The sequence below is a fragment of the Hemitrygon akajei genome, chromosome 25 (assembly GCF_048418815.1).
Source record: "Hemitrygon akajei chromosome 25, sHemAka1.3, whole genome shotgun sequence".
In the NCBI taxonomy this organism is placed as follows: Eukaryota; Metazoa; Chordata; class Chondrichthyes; order Myliobatiformes; family Dasyatidae; genus Hemitrygon; species Hemitrygon akajei.
The window spans coordinates 22,830,096-22,856,750 of record NC_133148.1 but is presented as its reverse complement, the minus strand read 5'-3'; the positions used below and the strand labels follow the sequence as shown (position 1 = coordinate 22,856,750).

The window sequence follows — 26,655 nt, the reverse complement described above, 5'->3', positions numbered from 1 at the left end:
CGGGAGTGTGTGACGGGACGGTGTGGAGGGAGCCTCACCCTGTGTCTGACCCTGTCCCCGGGAGTGTGTGACGGGACGGTGTGGAGGGAGCCTCACCCTGTGTCTGACCCTGTCCCCGGGAGTGTGTGACGGGACGGTGTGGAGGGAGCCTCACCCTGTGTCTGACCCTGTCCCCGGGAGTGTGTGACGGGACGGTGTGGAGGGAGCCTCACCCTGTGTCTGACCCTGTCCCTGGGAGTGTGTGACGGGACGGTGTGGAGGGAGCCTCACCCTGTGTCTGACCCTGTCCCTGGGAGTGTGTGACGGGACGGTGTGGAGGGAGCCTCACCCTGTGTCTGACCCTGTCCCTGGGAGTGTGTGACGGGACGGTGTGGAGGGAGCCTCACCCTGTGTCTGACCCTGTCCCTGGGAGTGTGTGACGGGACGGTGTGGAGGGAGCCTCACCCTGTGTCTGACCCTGTCCCCGGGAGTGTGTGACGGGACGGTGTGGAGGGAGCCTCACCCTGTGTCTGACCCTGTCCCCGGGAGTGTGTGACGGGACGGTGTGGAGGGAGCCTCACCCTGTGTCTGACCCTGTCCCCGGGAATGTGTGACGGGACGGTGTGGAGGGAGCCTCACCCTGTGTCTGACCCTGTCCCCGGGAGTGTGTGACGGGACGTTGTGGAGGGAGCCTCACCCTGTGTCTGACCCTGTCCCCGGGAGTGTGTGACGGGACGGTGTGGAGGGAGCCTCACCCTGTGTCTGACCCTGTCCCCGGGAGTGTGTGACGGGACGTTGTGGAGGGAGCCTCACCCTGTGTCTGACCCTGTCCCCGGGAGTGTGTGACGGGACGGTGTGGAGGGAGCCTCACCCTGTGTCTGACCCTGTCCCCGGGAGTGTGTGACGGGACGGTGTGGAGGGAGCCTCACCCTGTGTCTGACCCTGGCCCTGGGAGTGTGTGACGGGACGGTGTGGAGGGAGTGTGTGATGGGACGGTGTGGAGGGAGCCTCACCCTGTGTCTGACCCTGTCCCTGGGAGTGTGTGACGGGACGGTGTGGAGGGAGCCTCACCCTGTGTCTGACCCTGTCCCCGGGAGAGTGTGACGGGACGGTGTGGAGGGAGCCTCACCCTGTGTCTGACCCTGTCCCCGGGAGAGTGTGACGGGACGGTGTGGAGGGAGCCTCACCCTGTGTCTGACCCTGTCCCTGGGAGTGTGTGACGGGACGGTGTGGAGGGAGCCTCACCCTGTGTCTGACCCTGTCCCTGGGAGTGTGTGACGGGACGGTGTGGAGGGAGCTTCACCCTGTGTCTGACCCTGTCCCCGGGAGTGTGTGACGGGACGGTGTGGAGGGAGCTTCACCCTGTGTCTGACCCTGTCCCCGGGAGTGTGTGACGGGACGGTGTGGAGGGAGCCTCACCCTGTGTCTGACCCTGTCCCCGGGAGTGTGTGACGGGACGGTGTGGAGGGAGCCTCACCCTGTGTCTGACCCTGTCCCCGGGAGTGTGTGACGGGACGGTGTGGAGGGAGCCTCACCCTGTGTCTGACCCTGTCCCCGGGAGTGTGTGACGGGACGGTGTGGAGGGAGCCTCACCCTGTGTCTGACCCTGTCCCCGGGAGTGTGTGACGGGACGGTGTGGAGGGAGCCTCACCCTGTGTCTGACCCTGTCCCTGGGAGTGTGTGACGGGACGGTGTGGAGGGAGCCTCACCCTGTGTCTGACCCTGTCCCTGGGAGTGTGTGACGGGACGGTGTGGAGGGAGCCTCACCCTGTGTCTGACCCTGTCCCCGGGAGTGTGTGACGGGACGGTGTGGAGGGAGCCTCACCCTGTGTCTGACCCTGTCCCCGGGAGTGTGTGACGGGACGGTGTGGAGGGAGCCTCACCCTGTGTCTGACCCTGTCCCTGGGAGTGTGTGACGGGACGGTGTGGAGGGAGTGTGTGATGGGACGGTGTGGAGGGAGCCTCACCCTGTGTCTGACCCTGTCCCCGGGAGTGTGTGATGGGACGGTGTGGAGGGAGCTTCACCCTGTGTCTGACCCTGTCCCTGGGAGTGTGTGACGGGACGGTGTGGAGGGAGCCTCACCCTGTGTCTGACCCTGTCCCTGGGAGTGTGTGACGGGACGGTGTGGAGGGAGCCTCACCCTGTGTCTGACCCTGTCCCTGGGAGTGTGTGACGGGACGGTGTGGAGGGAGTGTGTGATGGGACGGTGTGGAGGGAGCCTCACCCTGTGTCTGACCCTATCCCTGGGAGTGTGTGACGGGACGGTGTGGAGGGAGCCTCACCCTGTGTCTGACCCTGTCCCTGGGAGTGTGTGACGGGACGGTGTGGAGGGAGCCTCACCCTGTGTCTGACCCTGTCCCTGGGAGTGTGTGACGGGACGGTGTGGAGGGAGCCTCACCCTGTGTCTGACCCTGTCCCTGGGAGTGTGTGACGGGACGGTGTGGAGGGAGCCTCACCCTGTGTCTGACCCTGTCCCCGGGAGTGTGTGACGGGACGGTGTGGAGGGAGCCTCACCCTGTGTCTGACCCTGTCCCTGGGAGTGTGTGACGGGACGGTGTGGAGGGAGCCTCACCCTGTGTCTGACCCTGTCCCCGGGAGAGTGTGACGGGACGGTGTGGAGGGAGCCTCACCCTGTGTCAGACCCTGTCCCCGGGAGTGTGTGACGGGACGGTGTGGAGGGAGCCTCACCCTGTGTCTGACCCTGTCCCCGGGAGTGTGTGACGGGACGGTGTGGAGGGAGCCTCACCCTGTGTCTGACCCTGTCCCCGGGAGTGTGTGACGGGACGGTGTGGAGGGAGCCTCACCCTGTGTCTGACCCTGTCCCCGGGAGTGTGTGACGGGACGGTGTGGAGGGAGCCTCACCCTGTGTCTGACCCTGTCCCCGGGAGTGTGTGACGGGACGGTGTGGAGGGAGCCTCACCCTGTGTCTGACCCTGTCCCCGGGAGTGTGTGACGGGACGGTGTGGAGGGAGCCTCACCCTGTGTCTGACCCTGTCCCCGGGAGTGTGTGACGGGACGGTGTGGAGGGAGCCTCACCCTGTGTCTGACCCTGTCCCCGGGAGTGTGTGACGGGACGGTGTGGAGGGAGCCTCACCCTGTGTCTGACCCTGTCCCCGGGAGTGTGTGACGGGACGGTGTGGAGGGAGCCTCACCCTGTGTCTGACCCTGTCCCTGGGAGTGTGTGACGGGACGGTGTGGAGGGAGTGTGTGATGGGACGGTGTGGAGGGAGCCTCACCCTGTGTCTGACCCTGTCCCTGGGAGTGTGTGACGGGACGGTGTGGAGGGAGCCTCACCCTGTGTCTGACCCTGTCCCCGGAGTGTGTGACGGGACGGTGTGGAGGGAGCCTCACCCTGTGTCTGACCCTGTCCCCGGGAGTGTGTGACGGGACGGGGTGGAGGGAGCCTCACCCTGTGTCTGACCCTGTCCCCGGGAGTGTGTGACGGGACGGTGTGGAGGGAGCCTCACCCTGTGTCTGACCCTGTCCCCGGGAGTGTGTGACGGGACGGTGTGGAGGGAGCCTCACCCTGTGTCTGACCCTGTCCCCGGGAGAGTGTGACGGGACGGTGTGGAGGGAGCCTCACCCTGTGTCTGACCCTGTCCCCGGGAGTGTGTGACGGGACGGTGTGGACGGAGCCTCACCCTGTGTCTGACCCTGTCCCCGGGAGTGTGTGACGGGACGGTGTGGAGGGAGCCTCACCCTGTGTCTGACCCTGTCCCCGGGAGTGTGTGACGGGACGGTGTGGAGGGAGCCTCACCCTGTGTCTGACCCTATCCCTGGGAGTGTGTGACGGGACGGTGTGGAGGGAGTGTGTGATGGGACGGTGTGGAGGGAGCCTCACCCTGTGTCTGACCCTGTCCCTGGGAGTGTGTGACGGGACGGTGTGGAGGGAGCCTCACCCTGTGTCTGACCCTGTCCCCGGGAGTGTGTGACGGGACGGTGTGGAGGGAGCCTCACCCTGTGTCTGACCCTGTCCCCGGGAGTGTGTGACGGGACGGTGTGGAGGGAGCCTCACCCTGTGTCTGACCCTGTCCCTGGGAGTGTGTGACGGGACGGTGCGGAGGGAGCCTCACCCTGTGTCTGACCCTGTCCCTGGGAGTGTGTGACGGGACGGTGCGGAGGGAGACTCACCCTGTGTCTGACCCTGTCCCTGGGAGTGTGTGACGGGACGGTGCGGAGGGAGACTCACCCTGTGTCTGACCCTGTCCCTGGGAGTGTGTGACGGGACGGTGCGGAGGGAGCCTCACCCTGTGTCTGACCCTGTCCCCGGGAGTGTGTGACGGGACGGTGTGGAGGGAGCCTCACCCTGTGTCTGACCCTGTCCCCGGGAGAGTGTGACGGGACGGTGTGGAGGGAGCCTCACCCTGTGTCTGACCCTGTCCCCGGGAGTGTGTGACGGGACGGTGTGGAGGGAGCCTCACCCTGTGTCTGACCCTGTCCCCGGGAGTGTGTGACGGGACGGTGTGGAGGGAGCCTCACCCTGTGTCTGACCCTGTCCCTGGGAGTGTGTGACGGGACGGTGTGGAGGGAGTGTGTGATGGGACGGTGTGGAGGGAGCCTCACCCTGTGTCTGACCCTGTCCCTGGGAGTGTGTGACGGGACGGTGTGGAGGGAGCCTCACCCTGTGTCTGACCCTGTCCCCGGGAGTGTGTGACGGGACGGTGTGGAGGGAGCCTCACCCTGTGTCTGACCCTGTCCCCGGGAGTGTGTGACGGGACGGTGTGGAGGGAGCCTCACCCTGTGTCTGACCCTGTCCCCGGGAGTGTGTGACGGGACGGTGCGGAGGGAGCCTCACCCTGTGTCTGACCCTGTCCCTGGGAGTGTGTGACGGGACGGTGTGGAGGGAGCCTCACCCTGTGTCTGACCCTGTCTCTGGGAGTGTGTGACGGGACGGTGTGGAGGGAGCCTCACCCTGTGTCTGACCCTGTCCCTGGGAGTGAGTGACGGGACGGTGTGGAGGGAGTCTCACCCTGTGTCTGACCCTCCCTGGGAGTGTGTGACGGGACGGTGTGGAGGGAGCCTCACCCTGTGTCTGACCCTGTCCCCGGGAGTGTGTGACGGGACGGTGTGGAGGGAGCCTCACCCTGTGTCTGACCCTGTCCCTGGGAGTGTGTGACGGGACGGTGCGGAGGGAGCCTCACCCTGTGTCTGACCCTGTCCCTGGGAGTGTGTGACGGGACGGTGTGGAGGGAGCCTCACCCTGTGTCTGACCCTGTCCCTGGGAGTGTGTGACGGGACGGTGTGGAGGGAGCCTCACCCTGTGTCTGACACTGTCCCTGGGAGTGTGTGACGGGACGGTGTGGAGGGAGTCTCACCCTGTGTCTGACCCTGTCCCCGGGAGTGTGTGACGGGACGGTGTGGAGGGAGCCTCACCCTGTGTCTGACCCTGTCCCCGGGAGTGTGTGACGGGACGGTGTGGAGGGAGCCTCACCCTGTGTCTGACCCTGTCCCCGGGAGAGTGTGACGGGACGGTGTGGAGGGAGCCTCACCCTGTGTCTGACCCTGTCCCCGGGAGTGTGTGACGGGACGGTGTGGACGGAGCCTCACCCTGTGTCTGACCCTGTCCCCGGGAGTGTGTGACGGGACGGTGTGGAGGGAGCCTCACCCTGTGTCTGACCCTGTCCCCGGGAGTGTGTGACGGGACGGTGTGGAGGGAGCCTCACCCTGTGTCTGACCCTATCCCTGGGAGTGTGTGACGGGACGGTGTGGAGGGAGTGTGTGATGGGACGGTGTGGAGGGAGCCTCACCCTGTGTCTGACCCTGTCCCTGGGAGTGTGTGACGGGACGGTGTGGAGGGAGCCTCACCCTGTGTCTGACCCTGTCCCCGGGAGTGTGTGACGGGACGGTGTGGAGGGAGCCTCACCCTGTGTCTGACCCTGTCCCCGGGAGTGTGTGACGGGACGGTGTGGAGGGAGCCTCACCCTGTGTCTGACCCTGTCCCCGGGAGTGTGTGACGGGACGGTGCGGAGGGAGCCTCACCCTGTGTCTGACCCTGTCCCTGGGAGTGTGTGACGGGACGGTGCGGAGGGAGCCTCACCCTGTGTCTGACCCTGTCCCTGGGAGTGTGTGACGGGACGGTGTGGAGGGAGACTCACCCTGTGTCTGACCCTGTCCCTGGGAGTGTGTGACGGGACGGTGTGGAGGGAGCCTCACCCTGTGTCTGACCCTGTCCCCGGGAGTGTGTGACGGGACGGTGTGGAGGGAGCCTCACCCTGTGTCTGACCCTGTCCCCGGGAGAGTGTGACGGGACGGTGTGGAGGGAGCCTCACCCTGTGTCTGACCCTGTCCCCGGGAGTGTGTGACGGGACGGTGTGGAGGGAGCCTCACCCTGTGTCTGACCCTGTCCCCGGGAGTGTGTGACGGGACGGTGTGGAGGGAGCCTCACCCTGTGTCTGACCCTGTCCCTGGGAGTGTGTGACGGGACGGTGTGGAGGGAGTGTGTGACGGGACGGTGTGGAGGGAGCCTCACCCTGTGTCTGACCCTGTCCCCGGGAGTGTGTGACGGGACGGTGTGGAGGGAGCCTCACCCTGTGTCTGACCCTGTCCCCGGGAGTGTGTGACGGGACGGTGCGGAGGGAGCCTCATCCTGTGTCTGACCCTGTCCCCGGGAGTGTGTGACGGGACGGTGCGGAGGGAGCCTCACCCTGTGTCTGACCCTGTCCCCGGGAGTGTGTGACGGGACGGTGTGGAGGGAGCCTCACCCTGTGTCTGACCCTGTCCCTGGGAGTGTGTGACGGGACGGTGCGGAGGGAGCCTCACCCTGTGTCTGACCCTGTCCCTGGGAGTGTGTGACGGGACGGTGCGGAGGGAGCCTCATCCTGTGTCTGACCCTGTCCCTGGGAGTGTGTAATGGGACGGTGTGGAGGGAGCCTCACCCTGTGTCTGACCCTGTCCCCGGGAGTGTGTGACGGGACGGTGCGGAGGGAGCCTCACACTGTGTGTGACCCTGTCTCTGGGAGTGTGTGATGGGACGGTCTGGAGGGAGCCTCACTCTCTTCAGACTTTGATTTCTCACTCTCCCATGAAACGTACTGGAGCAGTCTTTGATGAGATTGACAGCGGTAGTTTTCATTCTGCAGTGGAAAACGGTGAATTAAATCTGTGTGGCGTACCCGTCCACACCGTCTGAATTCAGGAGTGCCGGGTTATGGGGGTTTACGGTCACTGATACCCCTCTCTCTCTCTCTCTCTCTCTCAGACATTCGGGGAGAAGCTGCTCGGGGTCATGGCCTGGATCATGCCGATCTCCGTGGCCCTGTCCACCTTTGGAGGTGTCAACGGTTCCCTCTTCACCTCGTCAAGGTCAGTCTTTGTGGGAACAGAGGGCTGGTTCAGGGGCACCTGGTGGGGACTCTCCAGGATCTACCGTCAGATCCGCACACACCCATTACTCCCAGAGACAGCAGGGTGGTGAGATGTCAGGGAAGAACTGTAGCAGGAGAGTCTAGGGCCGGGGGCACAGCCTCAGAATAGAAGGACGTCCCTTTAGAACAGCGATGAGGAGGAATTTCTTCAGCCAGAGGGTGGTGAATCTGTGGAATTCATTGCCACCGACGGCTGTGGAGGCCAAGTCGTTTCATACATTGAAAGTGGAGATTGATAAGCGCTTGATTAGTAAGAGTGTGAAATGTTACGGGAACAAGGCAGGAGAACGGGGTTGAGTGGGAAGATAAATCACCCATGATAGAATGGTAGAGCAAACTCAATGGGCTGAATGGCCTCATTCTGCTCCTGTGACTGTGGAGTGTTTAGGGTTCAGGAGTTAGGTGTGTGTGTGTACGTATTCATCAGTTGTCACCTCCCCCTGCGATGTTACCGTGGGTGAATGCTTTGTGGGTGGAGGGACCCTGTAACTGGCTGTGAGACCCAGGATGATCTTTCTCAGCAGCTCAGCCCTTTGGTATGTCTCCCCGGTCCCAGTGACGCGCTGCACGGTCCATCCTTTCCATCTTTCTCTGTCCCCCCTCCCTCTCTCTCCCTCTCACTATCTGTTTTCTCCCTGTGCCCATGTCTCCCTCAGTCCCCCTCCCTGTGTGTGTGCGCGTGTCTCTCCCTATAACCTGTGACCCTGGGGGCTCTGGTCCCCACCCATGTCCCAGAGACGGGCTAATCAGCCGCTGTGAGTTGTCCCTCAACTGCAGCAGCATCAGATCGTTCACCAGAAAAACATAATTTAACATAAAATTCACACACGATTTTTACAAGAGAGAACACAATTACAATGAAAGAACAAAGTCCATTTCAGTGCAAAGGGATTAAAGTGGTTCAGGGTCGGGCCGAATGTTTGAAGGGAAAGGGGCCTGGTGCTGGGGCAATTCAGGCTTCTGGGCCTAATGAGAAAAGGTGCCTCTGGGGGGTGGGGGGGAACTGGAGACCCTGGGGTCACAGGATGTGTAGACACACACACCCCAGGTCGATACTGAACCTGGCTCTCTGGGGCTGTGTGTGCCAAGTGGGTCACCTGGTTAAAGGACAGGTTCAAGGTCAAAGGACTGAGCAGGAATAAGTGGACCATAAATAGGTTATAGAGTCAGAGAAGGCAGGCCCTTCTGCCCATCTTGCCTATGCTGTGTACTTGAGCTGGTCCCATTTTGTCTGCATTTGGCCCACACCCACGTAGCTGTCTGAGTATCTTCGGTACACTGTAATTCAGGCTGTGGCCATGGGCTACCAAGGTAAATATTTACCGTAATCACCTCGATTAAAGGAGCAAACGCTACCGATCCCAGTCAGCTGATAATACAGAGAGCGCTCACGGCTGTGTGCAGGTAGATGGGCTAGGTTGTTCATCTTGGTGCAGGTGGGACACAGAAATCCCAGAGCTGCCGTTGCAGATACTGGCAGTCCGAGATAAATGTCAAAATTATCACTCCCTACCACCCCCCCCCCATCCTCCTCCTCCCTCTGTATCTCCCTCTTTATATCTTTCACGGTTGTTCACCGTCTCTTTAGAGAACAACTCCCTCTTCAGTTCCCCGTCCTCTACTTCCCTTCCTCATCTCTCCATGTCACTTCTCACACTCCCCAGCACCTCCCTCTCGCTCTGTCTGCCGTTTTCACCTGTCATTTTCTCTCTGACCCCTCCCCTATTTTGCTCACACTTGCCCCTCCCTCTCCTCTCTCACCCCTCCTTCCTCTACCCGTCCTCTCCCCCACTTTACTCCATCTCCCCCGGTCTTTCCCCCACCCCTTCCTTCCCGTCCTCCTTCCCTTTCTCCCTCTCTCCCTCCCCCCCGAGACTACACACTGTGACGGACATCCTTTCCTTTCAGGTTGTTCTTTGCTGGAGCTCGCGAGGGTCACCTGCCAAGGCTGCTGGCCATGATTCACATTAAACGCTGCACTCCGATACCAGCCCTGCTGTTCACCGTAAGACTGCAATCTCGGTTCATCCTTCTCGCTCTCAGTCACAGTGTTGACTGCTCTGTTTTTGTCTGCGATGTGCTCTCACTGGGTCTGGGGGCTGCGATCATCACCAGAAACCAGTCCCATCCCAGCTGTGGCCCCAGTGTTAGTGCAGACCCTCTCAGCTCCCGCACCAAACCCACAGGTCAGAGACTCCCTCCTTCTGTCTGTCTCACTGCCCAGGGCCACGGACTGGAACAGGTCCAGTGATGCTCCTCTCCACACTGAGGGTAACAGAACACTGCCCTCGCCCTCTACCTCAGTCCATGTCACTTTGGGATTATAGAGCCCCAAACCTTCTGTTTGACCCTCCTCCCACAGCCTCTCCTTAGTCTCTGGACATTAACTGCAATGTAATGCAGCCCTGTCTAATTCAACCAGGAGCTACTTGCAGTGTCCCCATCCTGACCCACTCTGACGGCCATTTGCAGTGTCCCCATCCTGACCCACTCTGACGGCCATTTGCAGTGTCCCCATCCTGACCCACTCTGACGGCCATTTGCAGTGTCCCCATCCTGACCCACTCTGACGGCCATTTGCAGTGTCCCCATCCTGGTCCCACTCTGCTGGCTAGCACTGTCCCCATCCCGGTCTAATGCCAGTGGCCACTCACACCCTTCACATCTCCCGGAAAGTGAAGCCTGCCCTGCACGGATTAGCTTTATGCAATTCGACAGCCGGGGAAGGGAGTGGGTGGGGGGGTAGATGAAAGGGGCTGAATTGTTGGTTCTCCCACTACCCAGCTTGTTGTGTCTGTGCAGCCTCCGGCATTGTGGGGGTGGAGGCCTCTCACACCTTCCCCTCGTCCACCGTACTCTCCCTCTCTCTCCCCCTGCCCTCCAGTGCGCTTCCACCCTGCTGATGCTGGTGACCAGTGACATCTACACCCTGATCAACTACGTGGGCTTCATCAACTACCTCTTCTACGGGGTGACCATCGCGGGCCAGATCGTGCTGCGTTGGCAGAAGCCTGACATGCCTCGGCCCATCAAGGTGAGTGGGGTGGGGGGAGAGGGGCTGTGGGTCCTGCAGGGGATGGGGCGAGGAGAGGGACTCTCACTTCATCCTGGGTCAGAGTGAAGTGGAGGGAGTCAGAATAAACCCCAATACTTCATTCTCTTCCCTCTCCCTCCCCTTCTCTCTCCCTATTTCTCTCCGTCACCTCTTTCTCCCTCACCCTCTCTTATCCTGTTCCTCCTTTGTTCCATCTCCACCTCCTCCGCTCTCCACTCCCTTTCCATTTTCACTCTGTCTCCCTCCATCTTCTTCTCCTCCTCTCCCTATTCCCATCTCCCTCGCTCTCTCCCCATCCCCCTCTCACCAACTCCCACTCTCCATTTCACTCTCCCTCTCTGTCCCTCTCTCCCATCCCCTTCCCCTTCCCCCTTCCCATGTAAATCCATTGAACGGGTGTACCGGAGGGACAGTTTAGCCTCACCGAGTATGCAGTGGGGAGGTTTGCTGAGAGAGTGGGAGGGGTGGAGGGGGTGTGACTGGGGGGGACTGGGATTGTGAGGTGAGGAAGACGAGGGAGGTTTGCTGAGGAGGGGGTAAGAGAGTGGGAGGGGGTGGAGGGGTTAAAGGTGTTGGACAGGATTGTGAGGTGAGGAAGACGAGGGAGGTTTGCTGAGGAGGGGGTAAGAGAGTGGGGGGGGTGGAGGGGTTAAAGGCGTTGGACAGGATTGTGAGGTGAGGAAGACGAGGGAGGTTTGCTGAGGAGGGGTTAAAGGCGTTGGACAGGATTGTGGGTGAGGAAGACGAGGGAGGTTTGCTGAGGAGGGGGTAAGAGAGTGGGAGGGGGTGGAGGGGTTAAAGGTGTTGGACAGGATTGTGAGGTGAGGAAGACGAGGGAGGTTTGCTGGAGGGGTTAAAGGTGTTGGACAGGATTGTGAGGTGAGGAAGACGAGGGAGGTTTGCTGAGGAGGGGGTAAGAGAGTGGGAGGGGGTGGAGGGGTTAAAGGCATTGGACAGGATTGTGAGGTGAGGAAGACGAGGGAGGTTTGCTGAGGAGGGGTTAAAGGCGTTGGACAGGATTGTGGGTGAGGAAGACGAGGGAGGTTTGCTGAGGAGGGGGTAAGAGAGTGGGAGGGGGTGGAGGGGTTAAAGGTGTTGGACAGGATTGTGAGGTGAGGAAGACGAGGGAGGTTTGCTGAGGAGGGGGTAAGAGAGTGGGAGGGGGTGGAGGGGTTAAAGGTGTTGGACAGGATTGTGAGGTGAGGAAGACGAGGGAGGTTTGCTGAGGAGGGGGTAAAGGTGTTGGACAGGATTGTGAGGTGAGGAAGACAAGGGAGGTTTGCTGAGGAGGGGGTAAGAGAGTGGGAGGGGGTGGAGGGGTTAAAGGTGTTGGACAGGATTGTGAGGTGAGGAAGACGAGGGAGGTTTGCTGAGGAGGGGGTAAGAGAGTGGGAGGGGGTGGAGGGGTTAAAGGTGTTGGACAGGATTGTGAGGTGAGGAAGACGAGGGAGGTTTGCTGAGGAGGGGTTAAAGGCGTTGGACAGGATCGTGGGTGAGGAGGGCAGTGGGGGAGGGCGAGGGGACATAGTTGGCTTGAGGAGGGAGCACCGGGAGGTGTGAGAGACCGGCTTTCCCTCCCCCTTGGCCTGGGCTGCAGGTCCACAGTTCACAGCAGGATGCGAGGATGTGTAAAGAGCTGAGGCGGCAATTTCCCCGCCACTCCCCGTCTCTGTTTGCTTCCTCGGCTAAAAACAGGCCGAGTTTTCGCTGACGCTCGGCAAAAGTGTTGGGAAGGGCTGGCCTGACTCCGGAGTCGGTATTCATTAACCAGACCCACACCTCACTTACCTGTTTGCTGCCCTGAGAGAAGGGCATTTGTAGCTCACTCACTCCCTCCATCTCCCTCTCCCTATCTGTCCCTCCCTCCCTCCATCTCCCTCTCCCTATCCCTCCCTCCCTCCCTCCCTCTGTCTCCCTCCCTATCTGTCCCTCCCTCCCTCCATCTCCCTCTCCCTGTCTGTCCCTCCCTCCCTCCATCTCCCTCTCCCTATCCCTCCCTCCCTCCCTCCGTCTCCCTCTCCCTATCTGTCCCTCCCTCCCTCATCTCCCTCTCCCTATCTGTCCCTCCCTCCCTCCGTCTCCCTCTCCCTATCTGTCCCTCCCTCCCTCCGTCTCCCTCTCCCTATCTGTCCCTCACTCCCTCCATCTCCCTCTCCCTATCTGTCCCTCCCTCCCTCCATCTCCCTCTCCCTATCCCTCCCTCCCTCCCTCCGTCTCCCTCTCCCTATCTGTCCCTCCCTCCCTCATCTCCCTCTCCCTATCCGTCCCTCCCTCATCTCCCTCTCCCTGTCTGTCCCTGTGTTTCTCCTCTCCCTTGTCTGAATCAGAATCAGGTTGAATATCCCCAGCACTGCTGGTGAAATTTGTTGTTATTCGGCAGCCGTACATTGTTACTATTGATAATAAAAGCTGTAAATTGCAGTAACTATATCCATTCCCTGTAAGTAGGGAAAAAAACAGAAATAAAGAAGTAGTGAGGTAGTGTCCGTTCAGAAATCTGATGACAGAGGGGGAGAAGCTGTGTCTTCAGGCTCCTGGACTCCTCCCCGATGGTGGCCATGAGAACAGGGCAGTGACATGAAGAAGAGTCTCAGCCCAAAGAGACCCTTCAGTGTTCGGTGTGTGATATTCTCCTTTCAGCTCTCTCTCCCTCCCTCCCCTTTCTCCGTCCCTCTCACCTCCTCTCCATCCCCAGCTGTTTCATATCTCTCTCTCCCTCTCCCTCTCTCTCTCCCTCTCACCTCCTCTCCATCCCCAGCTGTTTCATATCTCTCTCTCTCCCTCTCCCTCTCTCTCTCTCTCCCTCTCCCTCCCTCTCTCTCTCCCTCTCCTCTCTCTCTCTCTCTCTCTCTCTCTCGCTCTCCCCCCCTCCCCCCATCCCGGCTGTCTGGTCAGACTCTCTCTCTGTCTAACGGCTCCGTTAGTTGCTGCTCGGTGATCAGGCATCTCTCTGAGGTAATTTCCCACACGGCACACTGTTGAACTGACGTCTGACAGGAAGGGAACCAGCCCCTCCCACCCCCAGCTCACCCTTCCCTCCCTCCTCCCTTAGGAGTTGGGGGAAGGGACGGCAGAACACAGGGAGGAGGGGTGTAGGGGAGGGTAGAGGTAGGGAGAGGAAGGAAGGGGATCGAAGGAGGGAGGGGAAAGGCGGAGTATGGAGGGTGGTGAGGGGTAGCTGTCAGGGATTCAGGGCCACAAGGTAGGGGGCAGTAAGGAGGGAGGACTGGGCTGGATCTGTGAGGGAGGTCCGGGCCGGGTCTGTGAGGGAGGGCCGGGCCAGGTCTGTGAGGGAGGTCCGGGCAGGGTGTGTGAGGGAGGGCCGGGTGTGTGCGGGAGGTCCGGGCCGGGTCTGTGAGGGAGGGCCGGGCAGGGTGTGTGAGGGAGGTCCGGGCCAGGTCTGTGAGGGAGGTCCGGGCAGGGTGTGTGAGGGAGGTCCAGGCCGGGTCTGTGAGGGAGGGCCGGGTGTGTGAGGGAGGTCCGGGCCGGGTGTGTGAGGGAGGGCCGGGCGTGTGAGGGAGGGCCGGGCCGGGTCTGTGCGGGAGGTCCGGGCAGGGTGTGTGAGGGAGGGCCGGGTGTGTGCGGGAGGTCCGGGCCGGGTCTGTGAGGGAGGGCCGGGCCAGGTCTGTGAGGGAGGTCCGGGCCGGGTCTGTGAGGGAGGACCGGGCCGGGTCTGTGAGGGAGGACTGGGTGTGTGCGGGAGGTCCGGGCCGGGTCTGTGAGGGAGGACCGGGCCGGGTCTGTGGATTTTGGCCCCTCTGTCTAACTCTGCGCCCTCCTCTCCCTCAGGTGAACCTGATCTTCCCTGTGATATACCTGCTCTTCTGGGCTTTCCTCATTATCTTCAGCCTGTGGTCGGAGCCGGTGGTGTGCGGCATTGGGCTGGCCATCATGCTGACCGGAGTGCCCGTCTACTTCCTGGGCATCTACTGGAGCAACAAACCCGAGTGTTTCGACAACATGATCGGTGAGGACAGGACTCAGCTCATATCACCCCCCGCCCACACCACCAGCCTGTGACACAGCGACTGGCTTTCGGCTGTCAACCCCGGTCACAACACACACCCATCTGAGGGAGATGGGTCCCTGATTGGAGCGGACAGCCGAATGTCAGTTCCTGAATCCTGGTGTCCCTCGGGGGGATATCTGTACACTGACCGGTGTCTCTCAGTCCCTCTCCCTCAGGGGGATATCTATACACTGACCGGTGTCCCTCAGTCCCTCTCCCTCGGGGGGGATATCTGTACACTGACCGGTGTCCCTCAGTCCCTCTCCCTCGGGGGGGATATCTGTACACTGACCGGTGTCTCTCAGTCCCTCTCCCTCGGGGGGATATCTGTACACTGACCGGTGTCTCTCAGTCCCTCTCCCTTGGGGGGATATCTGTACCCTCACCGCTGTCCCTCAGTCCCTCTCCCTCAGGGGGATATCTGTACCCTGACCGGTGTCTCTCAGTCCCTCTCCCTCAGGGGAATATCTGTACACTGACCGGTGTCTCTCAGTCCCTCTCACTCAGGGGGATATCTGTACACTGACCAGTGTCCCTCAGTCCCTCTCCCTCAGGGGGATATCTGTACACCGACCGGTGTCTCTCAGTCCCTCTTCCTCAGGGGAATATCTGTACACTGACCGGTGTCTCTCAGTCTCTCTCCCTCAGGAGGATATCTGTACATTGACGGTGTCTCTCAGTCCCTCTCCCTCAGGAGGATATCTGTACACCGACCGGTGTCCCTCAGTCCCTCTCCCTCAGGGGGATATCTGTACACTGACCAGTGTCCGTCAGTCCCTCTCCCTCAGGGGGATATCTGTACACTGACCAGTGTCCGTCAGTCCCTCTCCCTCAGGGGGATATCTGTACACTGACCGGTGTCCCTCAGTCCCTCTCCCTCAGGGGGATATCTGTACACTGACCGGTGTCCCTCAGTCCCTCTCACTCGGGGGGATATCTGTACACTGACCGGTGTCTCTCAGTCCCTCTCACTCGGGGGGATATCTGTACACTGACCGGTGTCTCTCAGTCCCTCTCCCTCGGGGGGGATATCTGTACACTGACCGGTGTCTCTCAGTCCCTCTCACTCGGGGGGATATCTGTACACTGACCAGTGTCTCTCAGTCCCTCTCCCTCCACATACTGATTTCCTCTCTCTCTCTCTCTCTCGGTCCCTCAGACAGCATCACCTACTTCGGACAGAAGTTCTGTGTGGTGGTCTATCCTGAGGAGTCGGCCCCTGAGGAGGCACAGGAGCTGTGCCAGCTCTCCGACAGCCTGAAGAACGTCGACAGCACCAGTTCCCCAGGGACCTTGGCCTGAGCCCGGCCTCCGGGGCGGGATGGTGGGGGGAAGCGGGCCTCGGGAGACACCTGGCCCCCTCCGCTCCTCAGCTGGCCATTCCTCCTGAGGTGAGGAGAAGAGGGAGGTGATTAAGGAGTCCTGGACTTTGGGTAGGGCTGGTGTTCCGGGGAGACCAACAGTAGGGAAGTGAGCAGAGTCAGGGTCAGAGGACTGGGTTGTCATTCAGTGCTGGGGTCGTGGGGGAGTTTGTCACAGAGCCCAGAGGGTGGGGATGGCGAGGATCGGTATCCGGAATGGCCTGAAGCCTCTGACCTCCCTCCCGGACGCCACTCAATCCTGCCCCTGAGGCCTGCAGCTTGACTTTTCATGTTGGGACCTTCCTGGAGACCCAGCCATGACAGCAAATCGGCAGGACTGTCTTTTGGGAGCCCGGTCGAAGCCGTTGCAAGCCACAGGGCGAGGTCTGGTGCCTCTTACCAGCTGCGGATACAGAGCTGGTTCCCCGACTTCCTGCAACAATTCATCCAGGTGAGAGGGTTCACTTGTCTCGTCCCCTCTATCAGTCGATTTGCAGTGTGTCTCCATAACCTCCTGGCCACCATTTGCAGTTTCTCAGTCCCACGACAACTGCCAGTCATAACCTACTGACCTCCAATTGGAGCATGTCTGCCACCCCGCCCCCAACAGACTGCCATTTGCAATGTGGCTTAGACCTTGAACAGTTGCCTTTTACAGTCTGTCTACTGCCCACTGGCTGCCATTTGTAGTATGTCTTTCCCATTGGCTGCCATTTGCAGTGTGTCTGCCCCACACTGGCCGCCATTTGCAGTGTGTCTGCTCCCTACTGGCCGCCATTTGCAGTGTGTCTGCCCCACACTGGCCAACATTTGCAGTGTGTCTGCCCCACACTGGCCACCATTTGCAGTGTGTCTGCCCCACACTGGCCGCCATTTGCAGTGTGTCTGCTCCCTACTGGCCGCCATTTGCAGTGTGTCTGCCCCACACTGGCCGCCATTTGCAGTGTGTCTGCCCCACACTGGCCGCCATTTGCAATGTGTCTGCTCTCTACTGGCCGCCATTTGCAATGTGTCTGCTCTCTACTGGCCGCCATTTGCAGCGTGTCTCCATACCCTCCTGGCCTCCATTTGCAGCGAGTCTGTCTCACGCTGGCCACCAATTTGTGCCGTGTCACCTTTACAGCAGCATCACCATCACAGCAGCCTTGTCCGGGAAGTGGGGTGGGTCCCTGGGCTGAGGTACCCCAGTTCCTACAGCCCTCCCAATCTGATGTCGGTCTCCACTCCACACCTCTGAGGGAAGCTCCCCACAACACTAACACACAGGCATTTTACAAGGATGGTGCAAGCAATCTACGGTGCTAAACTTCAGCAAGAATTAGCTGGCGCTGCAGAAATCGACATTTATTTAAATGCTGCCATAAAGCAGTAATCTGTTTGTTTATCTCTGTAAGAACTGTAATCCTAATTAAACTTTGAGTTTTATTATTCATTTACTTGTCCTCTCCTGGACTGTGGCCTGGGTGAGGGGTTCAGAAATCCTGGCCCAGTCCATCTGCAGCAGGAAGAGGCCACTCGGCTCCTCCCTGTGTGCTGTCTGATTCTGGAACACGGACTCAAGGGAGACTGCAGATAACAGGAGAAAAATGAACAGTCGATGATTCGGTTGAGACCCTTCATCATGACCCATTCTAGAAGACTGTGACCCCCCCCCCCCCAATGGAGAATCCATTTCCCTCAACTATGAACAACCCCAAGTCTCTGTAACACCACCCTTCGAAGAAGAGAGTTCTAAATTCTCCTACAGGAAGGAAATACTCTGTCGAGACCCCCACCTCAGGATGAGACCCATTTCACTTTAGTCCCCTCTCCTTCAAATGGATGTTATTCCAGTCCGTCCGACCACTGCTTACGAAGCAACCTCATCATACACATATGGAGTGGTCCAGTAATCAGGTTTAATATCCCCCAGATATGTTGTGAAATTTATAGATCTTAAATAGTTAAATCAGTAGTCCCAACGAAATAGAAACAAAAATGATGTGAGGTAGTGTTCACGGGTTCAATGTCCATTCAGAAATCGGATGGCAGAGGGGAAGAAGCTGTTCCTGAATCGTTGAGTGTTTGTCTTCAGTCTTCTGTACCTCCTACCTGATGGTAGGAATGAGGAGAGAGCATGTCCTGGATGATGGGGGCCGCATTTCTGAGATGTCCTGGATACTATGGAGGCTGGTACCTGTAAGTTTACAACTCTGCGGGTTATTTCGATCCTGTGCAGTAGCACCCCACCCCATACCAGACAGTCATGCAGCCTCAGTGGAAAAAGCCCACTTACATTTACCCCTCATACTTTTGTATACCTCTATCAAATCTCCTCACCTACAGTCCTTATAACTCAGGTCCTCTGTATCTGGCATCATCCCTGTAAATTTCCTTTGCACTCTTTAAACCTTTCCTGTAGGTAGAACATAGAACAATACAGTACAGGCCCTTCGGCCCACAATACCTTCCTCTAATAACCCCCATGAACTTCCCACCCCTTACCTTAAAGCCATGTCCTCTTGTACTGAGCAGTGGTGCCCTGGGGAAGAGGCTCTGGCTGTCCACTCTGTCTATTCCTCTTAATATCTTGTACACCTCTATCATGTCTCCTCTCATCCTCCTCCTCTCCAAAGAGTAAAGCCCTAGCTCCCTTAATCTCTGATCATAATCCATACTCTCTAAACCAGGCAGCATCCTGGTAAATCTCCTCTGTACCCTTTCCAATGCTTCCACATCCTTCCTATAGTGAGGCGACCAGAACTGGACACAGTACTCCAAGTGTGGCCTAACCAGAGAGTAGGTGACCAAAACCTTCACACAAAACTCCAAATTAGGCCTCACCAATGTCTTATCCAGCTACAATATAACATCCCATCTCCTGCTCTCAATACGTTGATTTATGAAGGCCAATGTGCCAAAAGCTCTCTTTATGACCCTATCTACCTGTGATGCCACTTTCAATTGAATTATGCAGCTGTGGTCCCAGATCCCCATGTTCTACCACACTTCCCACCCTCCAAGATGTTGACACCCAGGAACCTGAAAATGTTCACTCTTTCCGCGACTGATCCATCCCTCGATGAGGATTCCTCTGAACACGCCCGAACGGGGGTGGGGGGGGGGGGTGGAATTCAACTCTCGCCGCGTCTCGACCACCTGCATCACTGCCTGGAACGGGAACTGTACTTCCCTCAATCGCAGGACTCTGCTGACAGCCTAGCGCATCTGTAAATATGTACTACTCACTATTCAGGACATTTACAAAGACAGGTGTGTAAAAAGGGCCCCGAGGATCATTGGGGACCTGAGTCACCCCAACCACAAACTGTTCCAGCTGCTACCAAACGGTACCAAAGCATTAAAGCCGGGACCAACAGGCTCCGGGGACAGCTTCTTCCACCAGGCCCTCAGACTGATTAACTCCACTGACTATATTACACTGACTGTTCTATTTATTATAAACTACTATGACTGCCCAGTTAGAGACGTGAAGATTTTTACTCATGTATGTGAAGGATGGAAGAAATAGTAAATTCAATGTAGAAAAATGGGATGGGATTTTATAGACACATCTCAAATCAGTAAAGTGGGAGATAAAAGAGGCAGGAAAGTTGATGGGTGAGACTAGAACTAGGGGATATCGGTGGAAATCGATTTCAGACGAACTACTTTTCCTAGAGAATGTGTGGAATTCACTCCCCTGGGGGCAGTAGAGGCTGCAGAATTAAATATATTAATGACAAGCTGAAAGGCTACGGAGAAAAGGCAGGTGGAGGTGAATTCGGCCATGTTCTGATTGAATGGCAGAGGCCCGAATGGCCCACTCCTATTTTTCACATTTACCGGTTCCCCGACCTCCTCCTCCTCCCTCCCCAAACTGACAGAGGCCACAGCCAGCCGTGGATGGTCCGGTCACACACAAGACACACATAACGAGCCGGAACAATGGGGCCATTGGGCTCTCGAGTTTCTGAGTCTGGGATTCAGCCCGGAACTGGTTCACGGCCGTAACACGATACCCTGCGGCTACCCCACAGGCATTCCCCGGGGGGGGGGGTGGGGGGCAGGGGCTGCTTCTCAATCCGCATTTTCGATTTGCAGAGCATGAAGAGATTTTGATTTTCACTTTGAGAGGCTCTCCCGCTATCTTCCTCCTCGCCGTTCTCTCCCCATCTCACTTGCAGAGCAAATGTCACCTCGCGCACGCACACACACACACAGGTACACACGGTCACACCCACAGGAGTGACACGGACACACACAGGTACACAGGAGACACACTGACACAGACACAGGAGTGACACGGACACACACAGGTACACAGGAGACACACGGACACACACAGGTACACAGGGGAGACACACGGACACACACAGGAGACACACGGTCACACCCACAGGAGCGACACGGACACACACAGGAGTGACACGGACACACACAGGAGACACACGGTCACACCCACAGGAGCGACACGGACACACACAGGAGTGACACGGACACACACAGGAGACACACGGTCACACCCACAGGAGCGACACGGACACACACAGGTACACACAAAAAAAAGAGACAGACACGAGTTGCACAGAATCTCACGCTCGCTAACTCACAGTGATGGGCAAGTGCTGCCCCCTGCTGCACAAAACCAAATTCAGCCTCTGCAGGAAGTCGACTTCCTAGGGGGAATTCACTTGCCCCTGCCCGGCTCCTTTCACCCCTTCATCAGAATTATCTTTAACCTCATCTGCCCCAGTCTCTACCTCACACATTGAGGGTCCCTCTCACGCACGGAGGAACTCAGAGTCTGGTCTCACACACGGAGAGATTAGCACAAAAGCACCTTTATTAGATATTAAAATGAGCAGGGTAGGAGCTGAGGACAGATGGGGGTAGTGGTGGGAGGGTGGAGGATTGAGGGAGGGAGGGGTGGTGGATACAGTGGGGTGGGATTGCTCAGAGAGGGCAGATGATAAAGTGAGAGGGTGAGGAATTGCAATGAAATGGCTGACTGGGAAGGAGGGAGCCCTGCAATGAGGAGGGGGGGAAGGGAGTAAGTGGATGGGATGGAGAGATGAGGGGAATGGGGAGGAGAGGGGTGGGGGATGAGGAGAGGGGCGAGGGGGATGAGGGGAGGGGTGAGGAGGATGGGATGGGGAGATGAGGGGGATGGGGATGGGAAGGCGGTGAACTTCTATTCGCAAGTAGAAAGAAACACGGCCATCTCACAGCCGGGCTCTCGTGTCAAGTTGCTCAGAAACGGCTGGCGATCAGGGCCATCATCCACTTGGGTGCCTTGATGAAGTCTGGCAGGAGGGCGCCGAGCCAGGTCAGGCCGGGTACATGCTGCAGCAGGAACCGCAGCGATCGGTACTGCACCACGGGCTGTCCTGCGGGAGCACAGAGACAGGGAACGTCACACTGGGGTCAGCAGCCTTACCTCCCCGTGACCCGTGGCAGGGTCAAGGTTCAAGACCCGTGTCAGCGCTGAACCTCTGCAGCTACACGATTGGGTAGAGGACTCCAGTCAGCCCATCACTTCAGCTGCCCCATTCAATTGTGCTTGATTTCTATCAACCCCATTCTCCCATTTCTCCTCATCACCCTAATCCTCTCGGTGATGAAGAACCCAACAATCGCTGCCTTAATTGCACCAGAACATCACCGTCCGTCACCGTCCGTGACCACCCAGACACCGGCCGTCACCGTCCGTGACCACCCAGTGACCGCCCGTCACCGTCCGTGACCACCCAGTGACCAGCCATCACCGTCCGTGGCAGCCCAGACACCGCCCGTCGCCGTCCGTGACCACCCAGTGACCGCCCGTCGCCGTCCGTGGCCACCCAGTGACCGCCCGTCACCGTCCGTGGCCGCCCAGTAACCGGCCGTCGCCGTCCGTGACCACCCAGTGACCGCCCGTCACCGTCCGTGGCCACCCAGTGACCGCCCGTCACCGTCCGTGCCCACCCAGTGACCGGCCGTCGCCGTCCGTGACCACCCAGTGACCGCCCCGTCACCGTCCGTGGCCACCCAGTGACCGCCCGTCGCCGTCCGTGGCCACCCAGTGACCGCCCCGTCACCGTCCGTGGCCGCCCAGTAACCGGCCGTCGCCGTCCGTGACCACCCAGTGACCGCCCGTCGCCGTCCGTGGCCACCCAGTGACCGCCCGTCACCGTCCGTGGCCACCCAGTGACCGTCCGTGACCACCCAGACACCGGCCGTCACCGTCCGTGGCCACCCAGTGACCGGCCGTCACCGTCCGTGGCCGCCCAGTGACCGCCCGTCACCGTCCATGACCACCCAGTGACCGCCCGTCACCGTCCGTGGCCACCCAGTGACCGGCCGTCACCGTCCGTGACCACCCAGTGACCGCCCGTCGCCGTCCGTGGCCACCCAGTGACCGCCCGTCACCGTCCGTGACCACCCAGTGACCGCCCGTCACCGTCCGTGGCCACCCAGTGACCGCCCGTCACCGTCCGTGACCACCCAGTGACCGGCCGTCGCCGTCCGTGGCCACCCAGTGACCGCCCGTCACCGTCCGTGACCACCCAGTGACCGCCCGTCACCGTCCGTGGCCACCCAGTGACCGCCCGTCACCGTCCGTGACCACCCAGTGACCGCCCGTCACCGTCCGTGGCCACCCAGTGACCGCCCGTCACCGTCCGTGACCACCCAGTGACCGGCCGTCGCCGTCCGTGGCCACCCAGTGACCGCCCGTCACCGTCCGTGACCACCCAGTGACCGCCCCGTCACCGTCCGTGGCCACCCAGTGACCGCCCGTCACCGTCCGTGGCCACCCAGTGACCGCCCGTCGCCGTCCGTGACCACCCAGTGACCGCCCGTCGCCGTCCGTGGCCACCCAGTGACCGCCCGTCGCCGTCCGTGACCACCCAGTGACCGCCCGTCACCGTCCGTGACCACCCAGTGACCGGCCGTCACCGTCCGTGGCCGCCCAGTGACCGGCCGTCACCGTCCGTGGCCGCCAGACACCGGCCGTCACCGTCCGTGGCCGCCCAGACACCGGCCGTCACCGTCCGTGGCCACCCAGTGACCGGCCGTCACCGTCCGTGGCCACCCAGTGACCGCCCGTCACCGTCCGTGACCACCCAGTGACCGCCCGTCGCCGTCCGTGGCCACCCAGTGACCCGCCCGTCACCGTCCGTGACCACCCAGTGACCGCCCGTCACCGTCCGTGACCACCCAGTGACCGCCCGTCGCCGTCCGTGACCACCCAGTGACCGCCCGTCGCCGTCCGTGACCACCCAGTGACCGCCCGTCGCCGTCCGTGGCCACCCAGTGACCGCCCGTCGCCGTCCGTGGCCACCCGAGTGACCGCCCGTCGCCGTCCGTGGCCACCCAGTGACCGCCCGTCGCCGTCCGTGACCACCCAGTGACCGCCCGTCACCGTCCGTGACCACCCAGTGACCGCCCGTCGCCGTCCGTGGCCACCCAGTGACCGCCCCGTCGCCGTCCGTGGCCACCCAGTGACCGCCCGTCGCCGTCCGTGGCCACCCAGTGACCGTCCGTCACCGTCCGTGGCCACCCAGTGACCGTCCGTGACCACCCAGACACCGGCCGTCACCGTCCGTGGCCACCCAGTGACCGGCCGTCACCGTCCGTGGCCACCAAGACACCGCCCGTCACCGTCCGTGGCCACCCAGTGACCGGCCGTCACCGTCCGTGGCCGCCCAGTGACCGGCCGTCACCGTCCGTGGCCGCCCAGACACCGGCCGTCACCGTCCGTGGCCGCCCAGACACCGCCCGTCACCGTCCGTGACCGCCCAGTGACCGCCCGTCACCGTCCGTGACCACCCAGTGACCGCCCGTCACGTCACCGTCCGTGACCACCCAGTGACCGCCCGTCACCGTCCGTGACCGCCCGTCACCGTCCGTGACCACCCAGTGACGGGCCGTCGCCGTCCGTGGCCACCCAGAGACCGGCCGTAGGCTTCCGTGACCACCCAGTGACCGTCCGTGACCACCCAGTGACGGGCCGTCACCTTCCGTTGCCACCCAGTGACCGGCCGTCGCCGTCCGTGCCCACCCAGTGACCGGCCGTCGCCGTCCATGGCCACCCAGTGACCGGCCGTCACCGTCCGTGGCCACCCAGTGACCGGCCGTCACCGTCCGTGACCACCCAGTGACCGCCCGTCACCGTCCGTGACCGCCCGTCACCGTCCGTGACCACCCAGTGACGGGCCGTCGCCGTCCGTGGCCACCCAGAGACCGGCCGTAGGCTTCCGTGACCACCCAGTGACCGTCCGTGACCACCCAGTGACGGGCCGTCACCTTCCGTTGCCACCCAGTGACCGGCCGTCGCCGTCCGTGCCCACCCCAGTGACCGGCCGTCGCCGTCCATGGCCACCCAGTGACCGGCCGTCACCGTCCGTGGCCACCCAGTGACCGGCCCGTCACCGTCCGTGACTACCCAGTGACCGGCCGTCACCGTCCGTGACCACCCAGTGACCGGCCGTCACCGTCCGTGACCACCCACATTCCCACCCCGACCTATCACCCTGTAAACCCAGACAGGCAGTGGGGGGGGGGGGCTCACCGTTCACGTCCACCAGCCCGTACTCAGAGGCCAGGTCAGAGGTCAGGTGCACTCTCCCCGATTTCTTCAGCAGCTTTCTGTCTGTGGAGCAGAGGAGGCGGCAGTGAGGGACGGGTGTGAAACTACAGGGGAACACGGGGTGAGGGACGGGTGTGAAACTACAGGGGAACATGGGGTGAGGGGACGGGTGTGTAATGACAGGGGAACACGGGGTGAGGGACGGGTGTGAAACTACAGGGGAACACGGGGTGAGGGACGGGTGTGAAACTACAGAACACGGGGTGAGGGACGGGTGGTGAAACTACAGGGGAACACGGGGAGAGGGACGGGTGTGAAACTACAGGAGAATATGGGGTGAGGGACGGGTGTGAAACTACAGGGGAACACGGGGTGAGGGACGGGTGTGAAACTACAGGGGAACACGGGGTGAGGGACGGGTGTGAAACTACAGGGGAACACGGGGAGAGGGACGGGTGTGAAACGACAGGGGAACACGGGGAGAGGGACGGGTGTGAAACTACAGGGGAACACGGGGCTGTGGGACGGGTTTGAAACTACAGGGGAACACGGGGTGAGGGACGGGTGTGTAATGACAGGGGAACACGGGGTGAGGGATGGGTGTGAAACTACAGGGGAACACGGGGTGAGGGACGGGTGTGTAATGACAGGGGAACACGGGGTGAGGGACGGGTGTGAAACTACAGGGGAACACGGGGTGAGGGACGGGTGTGTAATGACAGGGGAACACGGGGTGAGGGACGGGTGTGAAACTACAGGTGAACACGGGGTGAGGGACGGGTGTGAAACTACAGGGGAACACGGGGTGAGGGACGGGTGTGAAACTACAGGGGAACATGGGGTGAGGGGACGGGTGTGTAATGACAGGGGAACACGGGGTGAGGGACGGGTGTGAAACTACAGGGGAACACGGGTGAGGGACGGGTGTGAAACTACAGAACACGGGGTGAGGGACGGGTGTGAAACTACAGGGGAACACGGGGAGAGGGACGGGTGTGAAACTACAGGAGAATATGGGGTGAGGGACGGGTGTGAAACTACAGGGGAACACGGGGTGAGGGACGGGTGTGAAACTACAGGGGAACACGGGGTGAGGGACGGGTGTGAAACTACAGGGGAACACGGGGAGAGGGACGGGTGTGAAACGACAGGGGAACACGGGGAGAGGGACGGGTGTGAAACTACAGGGGAACACGGGGTGTGGGACGGGTTTGAAACTACAGGGGAACACGGGGTGAGGGACGGGTGTGTAATGACAGGGGAACACGGGGTGAGGGATGGGTGTGAAACTACAGGGGAACACGGGGTGAGGGACGGGTGTGTAATGACAGGGGAACACGGGGTGAGGGACGGGTGTGAAACTACAGGGGAACACGGGGTGAGGGACGGGTGTGTAATGACAAGGGAACACGGTGTGAGGGACGGGTGTGAAACTACAGGGGAACACGGTGTGAGGGACGGGTGTGAAACTACAGAACACGGGGTGAGGGACGGGTGTGAAACTACAGGGGAACACGGGGTGAGGGACGGGTTTGAAACTACAGGGGAACACGGGGAGAGGGACGGGTGTGAAACTACAGGTGAACACGGGGGTAAGGGACGGGTGTGAAACTACAGGAGAACACGGGGTGAGGGACGGGTGTGAAACTACAGGGGGAACACGGGGTGAGGGACGGGTGTGTAATGACAGGGGAAACACGGGGTGAGGGACGGGTGTGAAGCTACAGGGGAACACGGGGTGAGGGACGGGTGTGAAACTACAGGGGAACACGGGGTGAGGGATGGTGTGAAACTACAGGGGAACACGGGGTGAGGGACGGGTGTGAAACTACAGGAGAACACGGGGTGAGGGACGGGTGTGAAACTACAGGAGAACACGGGGTGAGGGACGGGTGTGAAACTACAGGGGAACACGGGGTGAGGGACGGGTGTGTAACTACAGGAGAACACGGGGTGAGGGACGGGTGTGAAACTACAGGGGAACACGGGGTGAGGGACGGGTGTGAAACTACAGGAGAACACGGGGTGAGGGACGGGTGTGTAATGAGAGGGGAACACGGGGTGAGGGACGGGTGTGAAACTACAGGAGAACACGGGGTGAGGGACGGGTGTGAAACTACAGGGGAACACGGGGTGAGGGACGGGTGTGAAACTACAGGGGAACACGGGGTGAGGGACGGGAGTGAAACTACAGGGGAACACGGGGTGAGGGACGGGTGTGAAACTACAGAACACGGGGTGAGGGACGGGTGTGAAACTACAGGAGAACACGGGGTGAGGGACGGGTGTGAAACTACAGGAGAACACGGGGTGAGGGACGGGTGTGTAACTACAG

At 60.5% G+C, this 26,655-nt stretch overlaps 2 protein-coding genes and 1 long non-coding RNA gene across 3 annotated transcripts in view; 2 read left to right on the top strand and 1 right to left on the bottom strand.

The window, feature by feature from the left end:
• Positions 1-17,201, top strand: part of LOC140716441 (large neutral amino acids transporter small subunit 2-like) — a 60,845-nt gene extending 43,644 nt beyond the window's left edge. The window contains exons 7-11 of the mRNA XM_073029177.1: positions 7,179-7,282; positions 9,253-9,349; positions 10,229-10,378; positions 14,189-14,366; positions 15,568-17,201. Of these exons, the coding sequence (XP_072885278.1) occupies positions 7,179-7,282; positions 9,253-9,349; positions 10,229-10,378; positions 14,189-14,366; positions 15,568-15,710 (672 nt within the window). The 3' untranslated portion in view covers positions 15,711-17,201. The remainder of the gene's footprint in view (positions 1-7,178; positions 7,283-9,252; positions 9,350-10,228; positions 10,379-14,188; positions 14,367-15,567) is intronic.
• A 3,375-nt stretch (positions 17,202-20,576) lies between these two features.
• On the bottom strand, positions 20,577-24,488 carry LOC140716442 (uncharacterized). Its single transcript, XR_012096298.1, has 2 exons — positions 24,303-24,488; positions 20,577-21,138 (listed from the first exon to the last, which is right to left on the bottom strand). It is a non-coding gene; the product is annotated as an uncharacterized lncRNA (long non-coding RNA).
• Positions 24,489-25,156: 668 nt separating this feature from the next.
• LOC140716253 (uncharacterized) overlaps positions 25,157-26,655 on the top strand; it is a 5,928-nt gene continuing 4,429 nt past the window's right edge. Inside the window, exon 1 of the mRNA XM_073028862.1 lies at positions 25,157-25,161. Coding sequence (XP_072884963.1) covers positions 25,157-25,161 — 5 coding nt within the window. The remainder of the gene's footprint in view (positions 25,162-26,655) is intronic.